This window comes from Microtus pennsylvanicus, chromosome 2, assembly GCF_037038515.1.
Source record: "Microtus pennsylvanicus isolate mMicPen1 chromosome 2, mMicPen1.hap1, whole genome shotgun sequence".
Classification (NCBI taxonomy): Eukaryota; Metazoa; Chordata; class Mammalia; order Rodentia; family Cricetidae; genus Microtus; species Microtus pennsylvanicus.
In genome coordinates, this window is record NC_134580.1 from 4,300,883 (window position 1) to 4,318,650 (window position 17,768).

The window sequence follows — 17,768 nt, forward strand, 5'->3', positions numbered from 1 at the left end:
ACAGACAGAATATTGTATACATAATAAATAAATAAATATTTTTTAAAAAAAGAATCTGGCTTCAAGGAGAGGGAGAGAGCTTGGGCAAGTGTCATCTATTCCTGTGACATCCCCACCCCTATCCTCTACTAGTCTGACCTCTGGCTTTTGAGCAGTCCACAGAAATGCATAGAAGGGACAGGGCTCTAGACCAGCTGCAGCAGCTCTTGTTGCTAGCAGCTCTGTCATAGATTCCAATACCCATCCCACCCCCCCATAATAAAAGCTTTCAGGCGCCTGAGAACCAACATTACCTATTAAGTCTCTTTAGAAGTAGGATTCTTGCTGTTCTGGGAGGGGGTGGCAGCGAGGCAGCCTGCAGAGATGGACACTTTTTCCAAGGTAGAGGAAGTGGAAATATCCATTTATGTGGTGGATAGAGAACCGTTGTCCTTAGAGGTGGGGACCAGGGGAAGATAGAGGGAACCTGGGCAAGCAAGGAGGCTGGTACCCAGTGTTGAAGATACTCTCCCTGAGGAAATAGATTTATCCCCTTCTTATAGAGTACCAAGGACAACCCAAAGCACAATCAAAGTTCAACTTGGGGCACCAATGAGTTTATTGGACTTAGAGAGCATGGATGGGGTGCTGCTTACAGGAGTGTGGGTGACCAAACAACCACACCACCAAAACACCTCCTGCCAGCACGGATGAGGATGATCCCATATCTGTAAAGATGGAAACCTTCCACAGGTTGCATAATCTACCCCCTGAGACCATGAGGCCATGTACAATTAGGACACAATTAAATTGGCTGAGAGGTGCAGGAGAGAGGAGCTGGAATCACAGTTGGGGGTCGAATGACCCTCCGCACCTCCTGCTTCCTTGACTGAATGTCACAGGCAACAGACCTGGTCTTGAGGGTCTTTAACAAGTAGTCACAGCTTCTCTGATGAAGATGATGGCCGTGGGGCTGTTCTCGCCACTCAGAGGCCGAAGCTGGGCCAGGAACCTGTAGTCTCACCTGGAGCCTGGCTTACTTCTTGCTGAGCTCCTTAGCTCGACAGGTAGCTGCTTCCACCGCGCTCATGGCAGCTGCTCGCAGGCCGCCCTTCTCTAGGGCATGAAGCCCATGGATGGTGGTTCCAGCTGGTGTGAGCACATCCGTCCGAAGCTGGGCTGGATGCTTCCCTTCCTGCTGCAGCATCTTGGCTGTCCCCTGGGAAGAAGAGTTAAGGGAGAATTGTGGGGGGCAGCTACACGTTTCCCCCGCCTGTCTGAACTTTGCAGGTGTGTCTGCCTGTTTGCTGGAGACAGCACACATTCCTGAGCACAACCTTCCCAGCGTTCTCCCGAGGAACCCTTCACTCACCAGCAGGGTCTGGGCAGCAATGCGGTGGGCCAGGCCACTGGGCATGCCCATCTTGATGGCACCTTCAGCTAGGGCCTCCGAGAATGTGCACACCTGTAGCAATAGCATTGGGAGTGGGAAGGGGGAATGTCAAGGTGGACATTCTGCTGGGCACAGCTCGCAGCTAGAGAATACTCTAAACGCAGTTCTCAACCTGTGGGTCACGATCCCTTTGGGAATTGAACAACCCTCTTCATAGGGGTCACCTAAGACCATCAGAAAACACAGATATTGCTGGGTAGTGATGATGCAGACCTTTAATCCCAGCACTCAGGAGGCAGAGGCAGGAGGATCTCTGTGAGTTCGAGGCCAGCCTGGTCTACAAGAGCTAGTTCCAGGATAGGCTCTAAAACTACACAGAGAAACCCTGTCTCAAAAAACACCTAAAAAAAAAAAACCTAAAAAAAAAATACCAATATGGGCCAGGTGGTGGTGGTGCACGCATTTAATCCCAGCACTTGGGAGGCAGAGGCAGGCGGATCTCTGGGAGTTCGAGGCCAGCCTGGTCTACAAGAGATAGTTCCAGGACAGGCTCCAAAGCTACACAGAGAAACCCTGTCTCAAAAAACAAAACAAAACAAACCAATATGGTTGGGGTCACAACAACAACTGTACTAAAGGGTCGTAGCATTAGGAAGGTTGAGAACCACTGGCTCAGAACCATGAGAAAGAAGGCCCTGAATGTGGTCACAGATACCTGAAGCTCTAAGGCCTAAACCCAGAGTTTGATAAAGTGGCCAGCCTTGATGGTCCAACAAAGCACAATGTTCTGAGACAGCAGAGCTCACTGGTGGCTCATGGACCACTTGAGGCCCCAAGGCTTGACTCTGAGACCTTGAGAGCAGGGCCTTTGAGGGTAGGGGGAAGACATACTCACAAAGGCCACACCACTGCCACTGAGGCCGGTATGGATATCTACGTAGGACTCAGGAACCTCTATGCACTGCCCACAGGCCTCCAGCAAGTTCTGTAGGAGCTTAGCGTCATCATTCCTGGCATGGTGGCCCCGGGCCATCACCATTGCCCCCTCCTGGACTAGGCAAGGTAGATTGGGAGAGACTCGCAACACTCGTGTTTTCGGGGGCAGCAGCTGGACAAAAGAGAGCTTAGTGTCAGGTATCCTGAGACCGGGCTTGTTAGGCAAACACCTCAGCTAAATGCAGTCTCTAGACCCCACTTCCCAGGCACAGTGGCAGAACACGGCCCCAGCCACCTAATCCTGGTGGGCCAACTAACGACTTCTGGAGGTTGTCTCGGATGCTATCTGCCTCCCACACATGGCTGACAGAGCCTATTTCATACTCAGACTACTCACCTCCTCCAGCGAGCTCAGAGGGATCCCAGCAGCCACAGAGACCACGATGTGCTCACTGGTAACGACGGAGGCCACCTCTGCCAGAACATCTGGCAGAACCTGAGGCTTGGTGGCAAAGATGATAAGTGAACAGCTCTGCAGCACTTCCTGGTTGGAGTGAGTAGTCTGGCAACCTAGAGCCTGCACAGACACCAGCGCCAGGAATGAGGCTGTGTAAGGAGGGATCCTACCCACCCGTGTGCCATCAATCATCCTACATCCCATGGTTCCCTCAGGCCTATGTCGTTACAAATGTCTGTACCAGTCATACTCTCAAATGCCTAAGAAAAACCCAATGGCCCTGAGCCTCACAGAGTCCAAGAGTTACCTTCTGGAACCTTCCCTCCTAAAATTTATTTTTATTTTATTGGTGTTTTGCCTGTATGCCTGTTTATGGGAGGGTGCTGGATCCTGGAGTTACAGACAGTTGTGAGCTGCCATGTAGGTGATGGGAGTTAAACCCGGGTCCCCTGGAAGAGCAATCAGTGCTCTTAACCACTGAGCTATCTCTGCAGCCCTGGAACCTTCCCTCCTAATTAGTGTCCACAACCACCCTACACAGGAATCTGCTCTAGTCTTCCAGAAGTTTTTCCTGGCCTTTGACCTCTCCTCCAGGACAAATCAAGCCATCTCAAACCTTCAGCCATACCTGGCCCTGAAAATGCTTCAGAAGGACAAGCCCCTAAGTCCCACTCACCCTGAAGTGGCAGAGGTTCTTGTCTGTTGGTGCACTGGCCAGCACTTGCTTTGCTTCCACTTTGCCTGGATAGAAAGCCAAAAGCTGGTGAGGGCTGGGAAGATAGGAAAGAGCTTGCCTAGGCCATTGTTAGCCAGAGGCTCCTAGGATCACAGCAGAGATCCTTGTCTTTGCTGCTGGGCAATCAAATGAATTGTATTTGAATGCCATTGTCAACACTGCTGTTGGATACTGGGGCCAGGAACCTGCCTGACCCTGATCAGACACAGAGCCCATGGGTCCCTGCTTTCAGGGAAGGGGCAGCTGACTGGTACACTTAGGTCTTTTGGTCAAATGCAAAATCTTTGCAGGAACACCAGGCCTGGAGCAGCAGCCTGCATATGGACATAGCTGGTAAAGGGTCTGGAGAGACAACTCAGCAGCTGAGAATACTTGCAGCTCTTGAAGATGACCTGGGATAGGTTCCCAGGGCCCACGTGGCAATGACAACCATCCATAACTCCACCTCCAGTGGAGCCAGTGCCCTCTTCTGGCCTCCACAGGCACCAAGCACACACACACACACACACACACACCGTGCACAAAACACACATATAAAATAATCTTTTTAAAAAAAATTAGCTTATCTGATAAAGACCTGACGAGAGAAGCTCCCTTGAACAGGGCAATTGTGCTGGGATGTTTTGGGGAGACTAAATGCCTGTTTGGTGGAAATCATGTTTTTGGAGGGTGTAGAAGTAGGAAGACTGGGCCAGGTGGAAGCGTACCCCACAACCTGAACACAGAGGCTGCTAATCAATCATGTCAGTGACAGGATAGCACCAAGAGGCAGGTAAACTGCCAGGTTTTACATGTAAACACCGTGAGACTTGTAGGAAGCCACTCTCTAATGACCGTGCCACTCTGGACTTTGAAGTACAACCGAAAGCAGGGAGCCAAAGGTCACCAACTTCCTCTACCTGCAATCTGTACGTAGTCTTCTAAACACCGTACAGTAGTCAGGCCAGTATCGACAGCCCCTGCTATGTACCAGCAGTCCTCGGCCACAAAGAGTTTGCCTCCCTTCTCAACCCACCCTCCAGCAGGCTGCAGACACCTAGCACAGGTGGAGACACTGTGACCTTGACATTCAAGGCATTGTTGGCTCTAGAGAAGACACACCAGGGATGGCAGACACTCTCCAGTACAGAGCCAATCCTCTTCCTCCCACACAGCTGCCCACCTCTGAAAGTGGAGTTGATGCGTGAACAGAAAACAGAGTAAGAGACAGGAGGAGGAGGCCAGGAAGTTGGACACTTAACTTGGCATTAAGCCAGTCCAATCTAAGACAAAATTGGTTCGCGCCACATATGGAACTATAAAATCACAGTCACGTTAAGGAAATAAGTCAAAAGTGAGCCCACTAGTGGTGGCTCATGCCTTTAATCTCGGGAAGCAGAGGCAGATCTCTGAGTTTAAGGTCAGCCTGGTCTACCAAGGAAATCCAGGACAGCAAGGGCCACACAGAGAAACCCTGTCTCGAAAAACAAGGGGGGGGGGGACAAATAAACAAGCAAAACCCCGACAAAGAAGTCACGAATGAAGTTAATGGCAATTTTCTTTAATTCAATACATTTAAAGGAATAGCATCCAACAATACCATCAGTGTTAAATAAAATAAGCTGGGCTATTTTTTTCTCCGCACCACGCCTGGCTCTCCCACCCACCCACCCTCCTGGGGAAAGGGCTGCCGGCTCACTCAGGGACCCTGGAGACCTTGATGGAAGGCTACCGTAGGGTTCTCATCCAGGAACAGGGCGAGTTCACCCCACTGGCCCTTGGGTGAACCATGTGTGCCCTTCCCGCCGAGGCTTAAGGGCTCTTCCCACAGTAAAGCCCCCCAACTAGGCCTCGCCTCCCCACCTGCTCGTATGAGGCCTTTAGCAATGGCCTCCGCCATGCGGCCTGCGCCCACGAAGCCCACGCGCAGAGATTCAGACCCTGCAGCCGCCATCGTGCTCCTGCTGGCCGTCTCAGGTCCCTACGGCAGCGAGCCCCGCCCACTAGAAGCGCTTTGATGGACAGAAGCGACTGGGCGGGTTCCGGGAGGCAAGGGGATGGAGAGGGGCGAGTTCGGGGCGGGGCGGGGCGGGGCGGGGCGGGGAGAGGAGGAGCGGGGCGCTAAAGCCAGCGTTTTGTTGCTTGAGGTGGGATTTCTCAAGCCTGGGTGAAGCAGCAGGCGACTTTGCTGAGGGAAAAGGGAGAGGAAGGTGGTAGAGCTAGTCCTAACCAGGATGTCTGATTCGACCTGGAATATCCGAAGCTGGAGTCTCCCCAAAAGCCGTGCAGAGAGATTTGGAGGGAAAGCTCCAACCACCCTAGGATGGGGCTGGGAGTGTACAGTGGTACTTAACGGCTCTTGCCTACTTTGTGCGCCTTGGGTACTATCCTCGGTGCCAGTTCTGGTGCTCCAGATTAAAGAAAGCACTAACTAATCAGTCAACCAGCATACAGTCTTTTTTTTGGGGGGGGCGGGAGTGGGGGACAGGGATGGTGTTTCGAGACCAGGTTTCTCTGTGTAACATTCCTGGCACTGTCCTGGAACTCACTCTGCAGACCAGGCTGGTCTCCAACTCAGAGATCCACCTGCCTCTGCCTCCTGAGTGCTGGGACTAAAGGCGTGCGTCTTCACTGCGTAGCTGTTTTTAAAAACGTTTTGTTTGCTTTAGCGTTTCACCGGGATAATTACCTGTATTTAATTCCACATACAATTCTTAAAGATTATAGTCATTTAGGTGAAGTGAAAGAGCAAAGAAAGGGCAGGTAAAACAAGCGTATGCACAAAAGGGGAACAAAGGCACAAGACTTTGACCAGATGATCAAGGTCCCAACTCAAACTACTACACTTTATTACTGAAGTAACTTCGAGTCAAAAGTATACACAGACTTCCTACAAACTGGGTAAAGGTAGTTGCTGCTGACTTTTGGTTTGGGTGCTTTTTTGAGGCAGGGTTTCTCTGTGTAGCCCTGGCTGTCTTGGAATTCTCTCTGTAGACCAGGCTGGCCTTGAACTCAGATCCATCTGCCTTTGCCTCCCCAAGGACTGGAATTAAGTGCATACACCACCACTGCCCAAGTTTTTGTTGTTATTGTTTTTAGTGTATTAAAATTAGGCAAAATAGAACACAGTACTTAGGAGTCCACCACCAAATTTACAAGGGCAATGCTGTCCTTGGACTGTGAGGTCCCACAGTTAAAGTTTGTGTGTCCCCTGCCTGCCACAGCTGGAATGTGATAGACAGTCCTTTCTTCTTGCATGGCATGAGGTGAAGAGCTGTGTTCCCTGATCTTTCCCACGAGTCTGCCTGATGGTGGAAACCTGGAAAGCCAGGAGCTAAAGACTAAAGCAAAACAAAACTTCCCCTTGGTACAAGTTGTCTTAGTAACAGTAGAAAGCAGATTGACACAGGGAACTTAGAATCCTTACTATATACAGGGACAAAAATCTACAGGAATGTACATGGAGAGGTGGGGGATAAGGGACATTTATAGGAACAAGATCGTAAGGAATTTTCATATTCTGGGCTGCAACCAACAGCACCTGGTTGAGACTTGGCCTGCTGGAAATGCATGCTGCCTAGTCAGTGTGCTCAAGGTATTCTGATTCTTAGGACAGAGTATGTGCTCCTTGACATGATGCAGTTAGCACAGACTGGTGGGCATTAGACAGGTGTGAGTGTCCCGCAGGTTCTGATCAGCTCAGCTCTTTCTGGGGGCTGGAGGAGTACATACTTAATGCCCTGGTCCCCCCGCAACCCTGTGGTCTCTCATCAGAGGAATAAGTTTAAAAGAAATTCGAAGATGGGGGGGCAGAGGAGACTAGGAAGGCATGAGTCAGAGGGACACTGGGCAGGACAACATCGGAGAGGCCAGCAGTTGCTGCTTTAGAGGGTGAAAGACCAGGCAGGCCGTGGACTGTCCTGCTGGAAGACAAAAGGCCTCAGATGCAGGCTGAGCATCAAGGATTAGTGAATGTGGAAAACAATTGGGTATCTTTAGCATTTCTGGGACGTGAGAGGCAGAATGTATAGGAAGGGTGGCCTAGGATGAGGAAATCTGAGCAAGCAATGAGACCGCAGCAGGCAGACTGATCACCTGAGGAAAAGGCAGTGGGGTAGAATGGATGTGGTTTCTGAGGGGAGGGATGTGGAGCTGAGTTGTCTACACTGGCTGCATCTGGAATTAACTAGAACAAAAGCTCCCCGGCAAGCCTACGCAGGGTTTTCTTAAGATTATCTGAAGCAGGAAGACCAGCCCTAAATCAGGGCAGTGCCTTCTTTTTGTCTGTGTGTTAATACCAAGTCCATCTAGGATCCCAATGTACACAGTACACAGAAGACCGGCAACTCTCCGGGAGGCCTCCAGGCCAGGCTGGCGCTGCTGAGGCATCCATCCTGCCTCACTGAACAATCACTGGATTCTTGGCCTCTCCAGTATTAGTCATTGCTGGGCTACCCAGAGCACATCCTGTAGCCCAGTCTACAAATCACTGTATATGCATGTATAACAGTTCTGACTTGTCCAGCAGCCCATTGTCATAGCTTCAGCTATGTGGCTGGTGGTCATAACGTACTACACAGGTGCCCATCATTACTCCTGCCTTCCTGGAGCTGACTCTTGAGTCTGGGGAATAAATGCTCACCTCTGCTCTCCCCAGTCTTCAGAGGCAGTGGTAGCTCCATTTCAAGACTGAGAGGAGTTGAGGGGCCTGTAGCTTCCAGTCTCAGTCATCACGGACAAGGAAAAACCCTAACAGTCTTAGCCAAGTGGAATCTAGGATGGGAGCCTAGAAATGACCCAGAGCTGTTCCAGGACAAGCTCCAAACCTACAGAGAAACCCTGTCTCGAAAAACAAACACAAAACGAAAAATAAAAGCGGGCTGGAGAGATGGCTCAGAGGTTAAGGGCACTGGCCACACTTAACAAAGGTCCTGAGTTCAATTCCCAGCAACCACAGGTGAGGTGGCTCACATCATCTGTAATGAGATCTGGTGCCCTCTTCTGGCCTGCAGGGACATATGCAGGCAGACCACTGTATACTTAAATAAATTAAAAAAAATAAAAATAAAAGCTACAAAAAGCAATCCCAAAGTGACTTGCCTCTACCTGTAGCACCCTTAGAGCCTCCTGTGCTGCTCTAATTGGCTTGGATTTGACCATCTTGACATTGAACATAGGAAAGTCCATATCACCACTCAAGTGGCTACAGCTGACTAACAAGCCCAGGCCCGGGGTCCTTGTGAAGTGTAAATCATCCATCACCAATCTCCCTGTAGGTCCATCCTTGTGTCCCCTGATGGCCCAAATCTGTCCAAATTGAGATCCACCAAGGTCCTCAAGTCTGAAGCAGAGAGGTCTGTGTGACCACAAGTGGAAGGGCTAAGCATAAGATCCAGACTGTTGGGGGCTGGAGAGATGGCTCAGTAGTTAAGAGCACTGACTGTTCTTCCAGAGGACCGGGGTTCAATTCCCAGCACCCACATGACAGCTCACAACTGTCTGAAGATGCAATTGCAAGGGATCTGACACCTTCATACCAATGCACATAAAATAAAAAGTTAAATAAACCTTTAAGAAAAAAAAGATCCAGACTGTTAGGAAGGTACCCTGCCCTATACCTGAGCCCGCTGACATCTGACCTACACTGCCTGCTACCTGACACCCACATCTGTACCCTCTGGTCCTTCACATGGGGACTCTTGCCTTGGACCTAGTAGCTCATAGGAGCAAAGTAGCACACGGGAACAGTGGGCCCCAGGACTGGACAAGCTAGGAAGGCTCTGTTGTAAGGAGGGGAAGGCTGGACACAGCTTCTGAGCCCAGGCTTAGGAAAATCCATTTTATTGGTTTCTAGACAAGGGACAGCAGGACCAGCATGGATGCAGAGGTTGGGGTGGAAGCAGACAAGCAAAGTGTTGGTCTGGCCTTTCCCCGAGGATGGATAAACACAGACCCTACCGGACAGCTACATGGAGCCGCCTGGCAGAGGCCAGCACGTGGCTTAGGCTGCTGGATGCTAGCCTCAGTTCTAGGCAAGATCTGAGGTGACCACTGACTGGGCATTGTCAGCTGAGCACCTGCTTGTCCCGTGCTTCACTTCCGGGCCTGCTCATAGTTGTCGGTGAACCAGGCACAGGTCTCCTTTACAGCTGCAGAGGCAGACAGATGAGAGGCGGTGACACCACGTACCCTCCCCACCCTCCCCAGAGGTAGGAGGCTCCACCCACACACCCTAAACTACAGTGCCCAACTTTGCAGTGGATATGGCCTCTGAGGAGGGCTTGGTAATCAAGCCTGCAGGGCCTCACATGGAGGCTCACACGGAGGCTGAGCCCACTGCAGGGAACAGGGAGGAAGTCCAGAGCAGGCTGGCAAGCACAGCTTGGGGTGGATAAGGGTTCTGGGAAGGACAGCTCACCTTGCTTGAAAGGTGTGAAACGGAAGTCAGGCAAGTAGGATCGAAGCTTGCCATTGCTGGCTGTCTTCTTATACTGTCCATCTGACTTTGTTGAATCAAACTGGACACCTCCGTCAAGGCCATAGCAGAAGAAACTACCTATTTGCCCTACCCGGAACCTGTCTTTTCCTGGAACAGGTCCAGGACATAGCAGATCCCCTTCTATTGCCAGGGTGAGCACCACCAGAAACAAAATGGTGCTGTTTTGGCCATGATAAGGGGAAGCCACAGTACCCCCCAGTACCCCACCGTCAGCCCATCCCTGGAGTCAAAGGATACAGTGACTTCCCCACAGAAGTCCATTGCCTCCACTACAGCCTCGGCCGCCTCCTTGATGGACACTTCATCTTCCTCGCCCACTGTGGGGAACCACAGGCCAGCAGTCAGTCAGGCCTCCCTGTCCAGACCCTTAGGAGCATGTCTGCTCCCACTCGTCAGGGTAGACATGGGTCCTGCCCTGCTGGAAAGCACAGCTGCAGAGTGCCCACCTGAGAGGATGATAGGCTCCACCTCACTGTACTCCCGCAGGACCCAGATGAAGAGCCGGGCCAGGTCCTGGAGGTCAGAGACTTAGGTCAAACCCACAAGTGAGTACCAAATGCCCCTAGTGGGGAGGCTGCACTGCTCCTTTGGGGGCACAGCCAGCGTTCACCCTGGATGAAGGCCTCTCACCCAGGCTATACTCTCTCCTACTGAACCCAAGTTGCACCCCTGGGGACTTGGCATTTTTCAAGGACTGTTTCCTATGCCACCACTTCCCACACAGCCTTCTGGGATGACCATGCTGCCCCTATACATACCAGAGAGTAGATGAACTGCCTCCGTGGCTTCCCTGTCCCCCACACAGTCAAGGCTGAACCATTACCTACAGATGGGGCAGGGGTCAGATCTCTGCACCCAGAGCCAACACCCCGCCCACCCCACAGCTGAGCCCAGGGCCCCTTCAGGCAGGTAACCTGCGCCGGGCGTGTGCTGGACAGCTTCACTCACTCTTGGCCAGGTGCACCTTATGGATGAGGCCAGGCAGCACATGGCCATCTTCGATGTTGAAGTTGTCATGAGGCCCGAAGACATTGGTGGGGATGACAGCGGTGAAGGTACAGCCATGCTGCTGGAAGTAGGCCCTACAAAGACACAGTGTCTCCTGACCTTGTGTCCCCAGCTCCTTCTGCAACTGTATAAATGAGGCGTAACCCAGGGGTTCATCCTCCCCTCTCCAGGGAGGCCTGGGCAAGACCAAGAAGTAGCACCTGTTCTGCACGTCAATCATCCTCTTGGCGTACGAATACCCAAAATTGCTGCTGTGCGGTGGACCGTTGTGGATCTACAAGGAGCAGGAGATACACTGAGAACCCCCACCTGGCTCCGCCCACACCCTCAGATCCCGCCCCAGGAGGCCCTGTGCCTCACCATTGTCTCATCAATAGGATAGGTGGTCTTGTCAGGGAAGATACAGGTGGACAGGCAGGAGACCACCTTGCGAGTGCCCACCTCGAAGGCTGAATGCAGGACATTGTCATTGATGTGCACATTCTTCCTCTGCAGTGGGTAGCACAGGTGGGTTAGATATTGTGGGTTATTAATTTAAGATGTGTTACATTCATTGATGCTGTGGAATATTTGTTTAATGATGCAAAGACATGTTGCATTCTTTTACGTTGCATTTTTTAAAACTCTGTAAAGCTGTGTTACTTTGCCTGCCTAAACCACCTGATTGATCTAATAAAGAGCTCAATGGCCAATAGCTAGGCAGGAGAGGGATGGGCAGGGCTGCCAGGCAGAGAGAATAAATAGGAGAAAAAGAGAAGAGGAAAGAAGCAAGAAAAGGAGGAGAGGACACCAGAGGCCAGTCACAGAGTAAAAAAGAAGGAAACATATACAGAATAAAGAAATGTAAAAAACCCAGAGGCAAAATATAGTTAAAGAGAAACAAGATAATTTAAGTTAGAAAAGCTGGCTAGAAACAAGCCCAGCTAAGTTGGGCATTCATAAGGAAAACCAAGTCTCCGTGTATTTATTTAGGAGCTGGGTGGCGGGCCCCCAAAGAGTTAAAAAACCAACTACAGTTAGGCTGCCCATGAACGACTCAAGCTCCTTCCTGTTCCTCCAGGGAGAGACATGGGAACATAGCCTAGCTCAGATATGAGCACTATCTGTGCCTATTTATCTGAAGAGCTTCTGTGTGGTAAGATTTTGTTTGTGCTGTGAGACCAAGCAGTGATGGCTCACCCCTTTAATCCCAGTGCTTGGGAATCACACGCCTGTCTCGGGTTCTCTTTCAGATTGGACCAATCTCCTGTAGCCCAGGGTGGCCTTGAATTTGCAGAGCTCTGCAATCTGATCTTCAAGCAAGCTTTAGTTGTTAAAGCACAAACAAACATCACCACACTTCTGGAACAAGGCTAAGCCTCCCAGCACTGACCTTATAAAAGCTGCCATTCTCTAGGGACACGGGAAGATCCTGCCCTCTGCCTGGGTGTGGATGCCAGAATGGCATTTCCAGGGCTACTGAGTGCTGGGCAGTTGGTAGAGATGGGGAAAACTGTACGTGGGGTTCCCACTACAAAGAAGTAGCCCCCAATCCCAACTACAGAGGAGTCATGCCCAGCTCTACGTCTTAGTGCCTTGCCTTGCCTCTCTCCAGTTCTCTTCCCTAAACTGTTATGAGGCATACTGGTCTAAGAACAGGAAAGAGGCAGTGACCAAGCAGTTTGTTGAAAACACTGGGATGGGTAAGAACTTTGGGTGACGGGGTCCTTGAGCAAATCTGGTGGGAACCTTTCCATACTGCAGTGTGTAGTCAGGCCAGCCAGGACAAAGTCACTGCCCAGAGGCAGGTGGACCAACTCTTGGGAGCCCAGTTCGCAGAAGCAGAGATCTTATATTTTGCCCTTCTTCCTAAAGCACATGCTAGAGACTCTCCAGCATCCAGAAGTGGCTGGTAGATTCAGGGAGCTGAATGACCCAAGCCTGGGAGTTGAAGGATCTGGCAGCTGAGCAGGCTCAGTAAGCAGGAACCTGCCTCCAGTTACACAGTGTGGAATGCTGGCTCTTTCAGCTTCTCAAGCCTGCAGGTCAGCACTTGGCCAAATGACCCCAGGGCTGTGCAAAACCAGTCCTCAAGGACTTCTTAGGACTCTGCGGAAGTTCCAAGGACCTAAGCTCTGGGCTCCCAAGGCTTATTGTCCCCAGCATCCCAACTTACCCAGAAATCCAAGTTGTATTTGATATTCCGGAAAAGGCCGCCTACCATTGCAGCAAGATGGATGACATGGGTGGGCTGTACCTTCTGGAACAGGGCTCGGGTTTGTGCTGCATCCCTGAGGGAAGCCAGGATGTTAGGGGGCCTGATGAGGCCCAGGGAAATCAGGAATTGGGAACTTGGACAGTGGGTGGAGAAACTGGATGGGTCTAAGGCTAGAAGGGCAGCCAAAGAGACAAGTAGCCAAGTTCAGGACTGTAGCCAGCATTGGGTGTGGGCACCCGGAACTATAGGAGGATGTTTGCTTAGCATAACCAGCAATTGTAGCCAGATCAGTCACCTGGCAGGGAGGGCAAAGACTCAAGGAGGGCTCCTGCTAGCCTCAGGGAGCCTGGAGAGGGGACCAGGAGGAGGGGCTGGGTCTGAATACGGCTCCAACTCACGTCAGATCTGCATCTTTGGAGGAGACAAACACCCATTCCTCGCCAGGTAAGCCGGCCCCATCTGCAACCACCTTCTGGATGGCTTTGCCCACCAGTCCAGAGCCCCCTGTCACGAGGATCCTCATGGATCCCTGGGGCTCACCCATTGTGGCTGCACCTGGAGGGCCAAACGTGAGAGCTAAGGAGGATACAGGATGTGCTGCTCTCCCCACCCCATTCTCATGAGCCAATGGACAACAGGCACAGAGTCAAACTCCCAAGGAGGAGCAACCATGGCCTGCCGGGCACACCTTGCTCCGTTCCCCTAAGAAGTCCTTTGCCCTGGGCACCACAGGTTCCTTGCTGGCTGCTATCCAAACCAAAGTAGCTTGGTTCCAACCATGACTCTACTAGGCAGAGGAGAGATACATCTCAACCCTACGACTGAAAGATTAGGGCTGGCAGCTCTGAGCAAAGATCGTAGCGGTTGCTTGTCGTCTTACACTCACCTCTACAGACAGACAAGGGGCAGTACCCGTGCTTGGACCCCCCCCCCCCGTACCCACTAGTGCTGAGCTGATAGTCTATGGCCTAGGAAAGCCTAGTTCTTCTAGGACGCTCGAAGGCCTCGGGACGCTGAAAATATGCTCCTGCAGGATGGCTCTGTACCAGTCTCATGGCTCTGCCACCATCCAGATGAACGAGGGCTCAGCCCCTACACCCAGTGGTCCACTACCTCGCAGGCCACCCAGTCCAAGCCCACTAAGACCTCCTATGCCAGACGCACTCTTACAGCCTCGACCAACGAGCCTGTGGGGTCCCTGGTTTGCAGCGCTGCGGCCACCCAGGAGTCTCTCACCTGCTCCAGGTTCCACCAGTCTTAGAGCTGCTTCCGGTGCACAGTTCTCCAGCTACCCGCGGTCCAGGTGGAGGGGGCGAGGCCCTCCCGAGGAATTCTGGGAAATGAAGTCTTGGTTATGCACCGGAGCAGCGCGGGTAATTCTGGGAAATGTTCTCTGGGCCTCAGCCTTCTGGGAAACCGAGTTCTGTGGGCGGGGCGTGGGCGCTCTGCTTAGGCCGCCAGAACCGCGAAGCTGAAAACCAAACACGCTCTGGTGGTTGTACGGATACCGATCTCGCAACGCAGGAGTGGTCTGGCCAGGAATCTGTATTTTTTTTTTGAGACAGGGTTTCTCTGTGTAACAGACCTAGCTGTCCTGGAACTTGCTCTGCAGACCAGGCTGGCATCGAACTCACTGATTTCCCTGTCTATACTGGGATCAAAGACTTGCGCCACCACCGCCTGGCCTCTAGGTGGTCAGTTGTGTGTTTCACAGGCGCGGGCTGAGGATATGGCTCGACAGGCAGGTGCATTTGCCAACCCTCCAAGCCCAAATAAATTGTGGAAGAACTGGCACACTTCGTTTTTTCCCACAATATCAGAATTTATTGGACAGTAATAAATTCAAACGGCATAGTGCTTTCACTGGGAGCGACATGCCAAGTAGTCCTGCTTCCCTTGATATCGAGCTGAAGCAAACACAAGTTACTGTATTTCCAATCTTTACTATGATTATTAGCTTTGAGGCTACAGATTATACTTTACACAGTGAATCTATCCATCTGCGTGTAGCCTACAGGATGTCTCCAGTGGGTTAAAGAGGTTGCAGCAGAGTTCAAGGAGTTCCAGCGTGGCCAGAGAGATGGAAGCAACTCCAACAGGAATGGCGAGCGGGTCAGTCACTGCTCTGTGAAATTCCCTTCAACTGTGGGAACCAGTGAGTTCACTGGGGTTACATTACTAAAGAGCCCACCCCAGCATGATGAAGACTTCGGAAAGCCGAAATCCTGGCGCTCTCTGCATGATTTGCGGTTAGCTGGGCCGGTCCCCCCTCCTCAGCTGTCCTTGTTGCTTATATAATTTATGAATCTGGTTTTAGGGACTTCTTGAGACCTGTGAGTTGTCTGCTTCCCAAGTTTTAAGGAGCCTCTCTCTGGAGTGGAATGCTTCAACATCTCTTATTTACTGATTGATAATTTAATAGGCAGATACGATGTATTTTCATTTAATTCACATTCATCAGTTTCTTTACCCCCCCACTCCCTCTGAGCCCCTTCTTCTGAATGAGTCCCCTCCCAATTTTATGTCTTTTTAAATGACTCATTGAATATAGCTAGGGTTGTTTTGCATGAGCACGGGTGTAGGGTCATTTATTGGAGCATGGACAACTTCCCACACTGACAGACTTGGAACCCATCTTTTTTTATTTTATTTCAAAGGGATGACGTTCGGGGCTTTCAAAGACCTTGCTGTGTGGAAAAAGATCCCTGGAGAGTAGAAGGCCTTACTTAAATTTTCTAGAAATTTAGGGCAGTTTTAGCTGGGGTTATGCTGAGTCTGCTGGAGCCTCCGAAGTGCTCCTCTGAGCCTGACTGGCAAGATGCATAGGGAGTCTCAGCGCTGGTTATCTCTAGAGAAGAGGTTTAGTCCTAGACCCTGTCTAAACTGTCCTTGGGCACAAGCTTAGCACTGTTACCATATTGTTTAATAATGATAAAGCTTTACTGTAATCACTTCCCCTCTTCTTAGAGACAGGCTGTCACTATGTAGTTTTGGCTGACCCGGAATTAGCTACGTACACCAGGCTGTCCTTGAACTCACAGAGATCCACCCAAGGCAAGTACCCAGCTACTAACTGTTGTTGGTATTTTTTTTTAACTCTTACTCTGGGGGGTGGGGAGGGCACCAAAAAGTAATCATACAGAGACTTACTCTTTCTTATGAATGTCTAGTCTTAACTTGACTTATTTCTAGCCATCTTTTCTTATGTTATCCCATATATCTTTTGCCTCTGGGCTTTTACCTTTTTATATACCTTTTACTTCTTACTCCATGACTTGCTGTGTAGTTGGATGGCAGGCCCCTGGTTAGAGTCCTCCTCTCCTCCCTTTCTTTTTTTTTTTTCTTGCTTTTTCAAGACAGGGTTTCTTTATGTAGCCCTGGTTGTCCTGGAACTCACTTTTTAGACCAGGCTGGCCTGGAACTCACAGTGATCCGCTTGCCTCTGCCTCCCAAGTGCTGAGATTAAAGGCTTATGCCAACACTGCCTGGCAGGGTCCTTCTTTCTACTCTTCTTCTCTTTCTATTTATTCTCTGCATTCCAGCCCCACCTCTCCTTTCTACTGCCTTGTTATTGGTCATTCATCTCATTATTAGAACAATCAGGTGGGTTTTTTTTAATTGTTTATTTTATTGGTGATTTAGCCTGTATGTATATCTGTGTGAGGGTGCTGGATCCTAGAGTTACAGACAGTTGTGAGCTGCCATATGGGTTCTGGGAATTGAACCTGGGTCCTCCAGAAGAGCAGTCGGTGCTCTTAACCATCTCTCCAGCCCCCAATCAGGTGTTTTAGACAGACAAAGTAACACAGCTTCACAGAGTTAAAAAAATACAACATAGAAGAATACGACACATCTTTGCATCATTAAACAAATATTACACAGCATAATCAAATGTAACACGTCTTCAACTAATATTTCACAACTAATCATCCCTTCTAATGTTTATTTTTCCTGTAAATAAAGTAAGATACTGGGTGGGGGTCCTGAATTGAATCCTTAATTGACAAGTACTAGATTATAGTGCCTAGCTTCCTAGAGTGGAGAACTGTCAGCTAAGCAACCTCTCTCTGTCCAAACTACACTTGTGACAACAGTGTTTTGGTTTTTGCTGTTTTGTTTTTGGAGACAAGGTTTCTCCTTGTGTGTACCCCCTGGCTGTCTTGGGACTCATTATGTAGATCAGGCTGGCCTTGAGCTCACAGAGATCCACCTGCCTCTGCCTCCTGAGTGCTGGGACTGAAGGCATGCACCACCACCGCCTGTCTACTGTGACAGGTTTTAAACAGTTGAAAGACTTCAGACAACTGAAGAAGCTACACTATGACTCCGCTTGCTGCTGAAGCACAAGTCCAGCTTCAGAAGGCACTGGGTTACTTACTACACGTTTTGAATAGCTTGCACCTACCCTTTGGCCATTCAAAGCCTGAGTTGGGACTAGGGGCGTAACTCAGTCAAGCACTTGCTTTGGAGGCACAAAGAACAGAGTTTGAGCCCATGTTTTTAAAAAGTGACCCTTTGGCATCTGTGGGCACTAACATACATGCCAGCAAAATACCCATCAACAACAAAAAAAGGCATGCCCTG

At 50.6% G+C, this 17,768-nt stretch overlaps 2 protein-coding genes across 3 annotated transcripts; both read right to left on the reverse strand.

Moving 5' to 3' along the window:
• Positions 1-568: 568 nt before the first annotated feature.
• Pycr3 (pyrroline-5-carboxylate reductase 3) lies at positions 569-5,499 on the reverse strand. Its single transcript, XM_075959572.1, has 6 exons — positions 5,344-5,499; positions 3,442-3,506; positions 2,706-2,885; positions 2,268-2,480; positions 1,352-1,444; positions 569-1,198 (listed from the first exon to the last, which is right to left on the reverse strand). The coding sequence occupies exons 1-6, from the start codon at positions 5,432-5,434 to the stop codon at positions 1,016-1,018; spliced, it is 825 nt and encodes a 274-aa protein (XP_075815687.1). The 5' UTR covers positions 5,435-5,499; the 3' UTR covers positions 569-1,015.
• A 3,806-nt stretch (positions 5,500-9,305) lies between these two features.
• On the reverse strand, positions 9,306-14,510 carry Gfus (GDP-L-fucose synthase). Of its 2 annotated transcripts, none has more exons than XM_075959573.1 (11): positions 14,421-14,510; positions 13,583-13,739; positions 13,143-13,257; positions 11,348-11,476; positions 11,188-11,261; positions 10,928-11,061; positions 10,738-10,802; positions 10,426-10,492; positions 10,217-10,296; positions 9,899-9,998; positions 9,306-9,629 (listed from the first exon to the last, which is right to left on the reverse strand). In XM_075959573.1, exons 2-11 carry the CDS (start codon positions 13,726-13,728, stop codon positions 9,574-9,576), a joined length of 966 nt encoding a protein of 321 aa, XP_075815688.1. In that variant the 5' UTR covers positions 13,729-13,739; positions 14,421-14,510; the 3' UTR covers positions 9,306-9,573. The 2 variants fall into 2 exon arrangements, with proteins under 2 accessions (XP_075815688.1, XP_075815689.1); XM_075959574.1 differs by lacking the exon at positions 14,421-14,510 and adding an exon at positions 14,355-14,406.
• Positions 14,511-17,768: the final 3,258 nt, after the last annotated feature.

Coding starts and splice junctions, on each gene's coding strand:
- Gfus (XM_075959573.1), bottom strand. CDS start 13,728: ATGGGTGAGCCCCAGGGATCCATGAGGATCCTCGTGACAGGGGGCTCT. Junction 11,477..13,142: donor AATACAACTTGGATTTCTGG/GTAAGTTGGGAT, acceptor TACCCACTGCAG/AGGAAGAATGTGCACATCAA. Junction 11,062..11,187: donor ATGATTGACGTGCAGAACAG/GTGCTACTTCTT, acceptor GTGTCTTTGTAG/GGCCTACTTCCAGCAGCATG.
- Pycr3 (XM_075959572.1), bottom strand. CDS start 5,434: ATGGCGGCTGCAGGGTCTGAATCTCTGCGCGTGGGCTTCGTGGGCGCA. Junction 3,507..5,343: donor TAAAGGCCTCATACGAGCAG/GTGGGGAGGCGA, acceptor CTTTCTATCCAG/GCAAAGTGGAAGCAAAGCAA. Junction 2,886..3,441: donor AGAACCTCTGCCACTTCAGG/GTGAGTGGGACT, acceptor GTGTCTGTGCAG/GCTCTAGGTTGCCAGACTAC.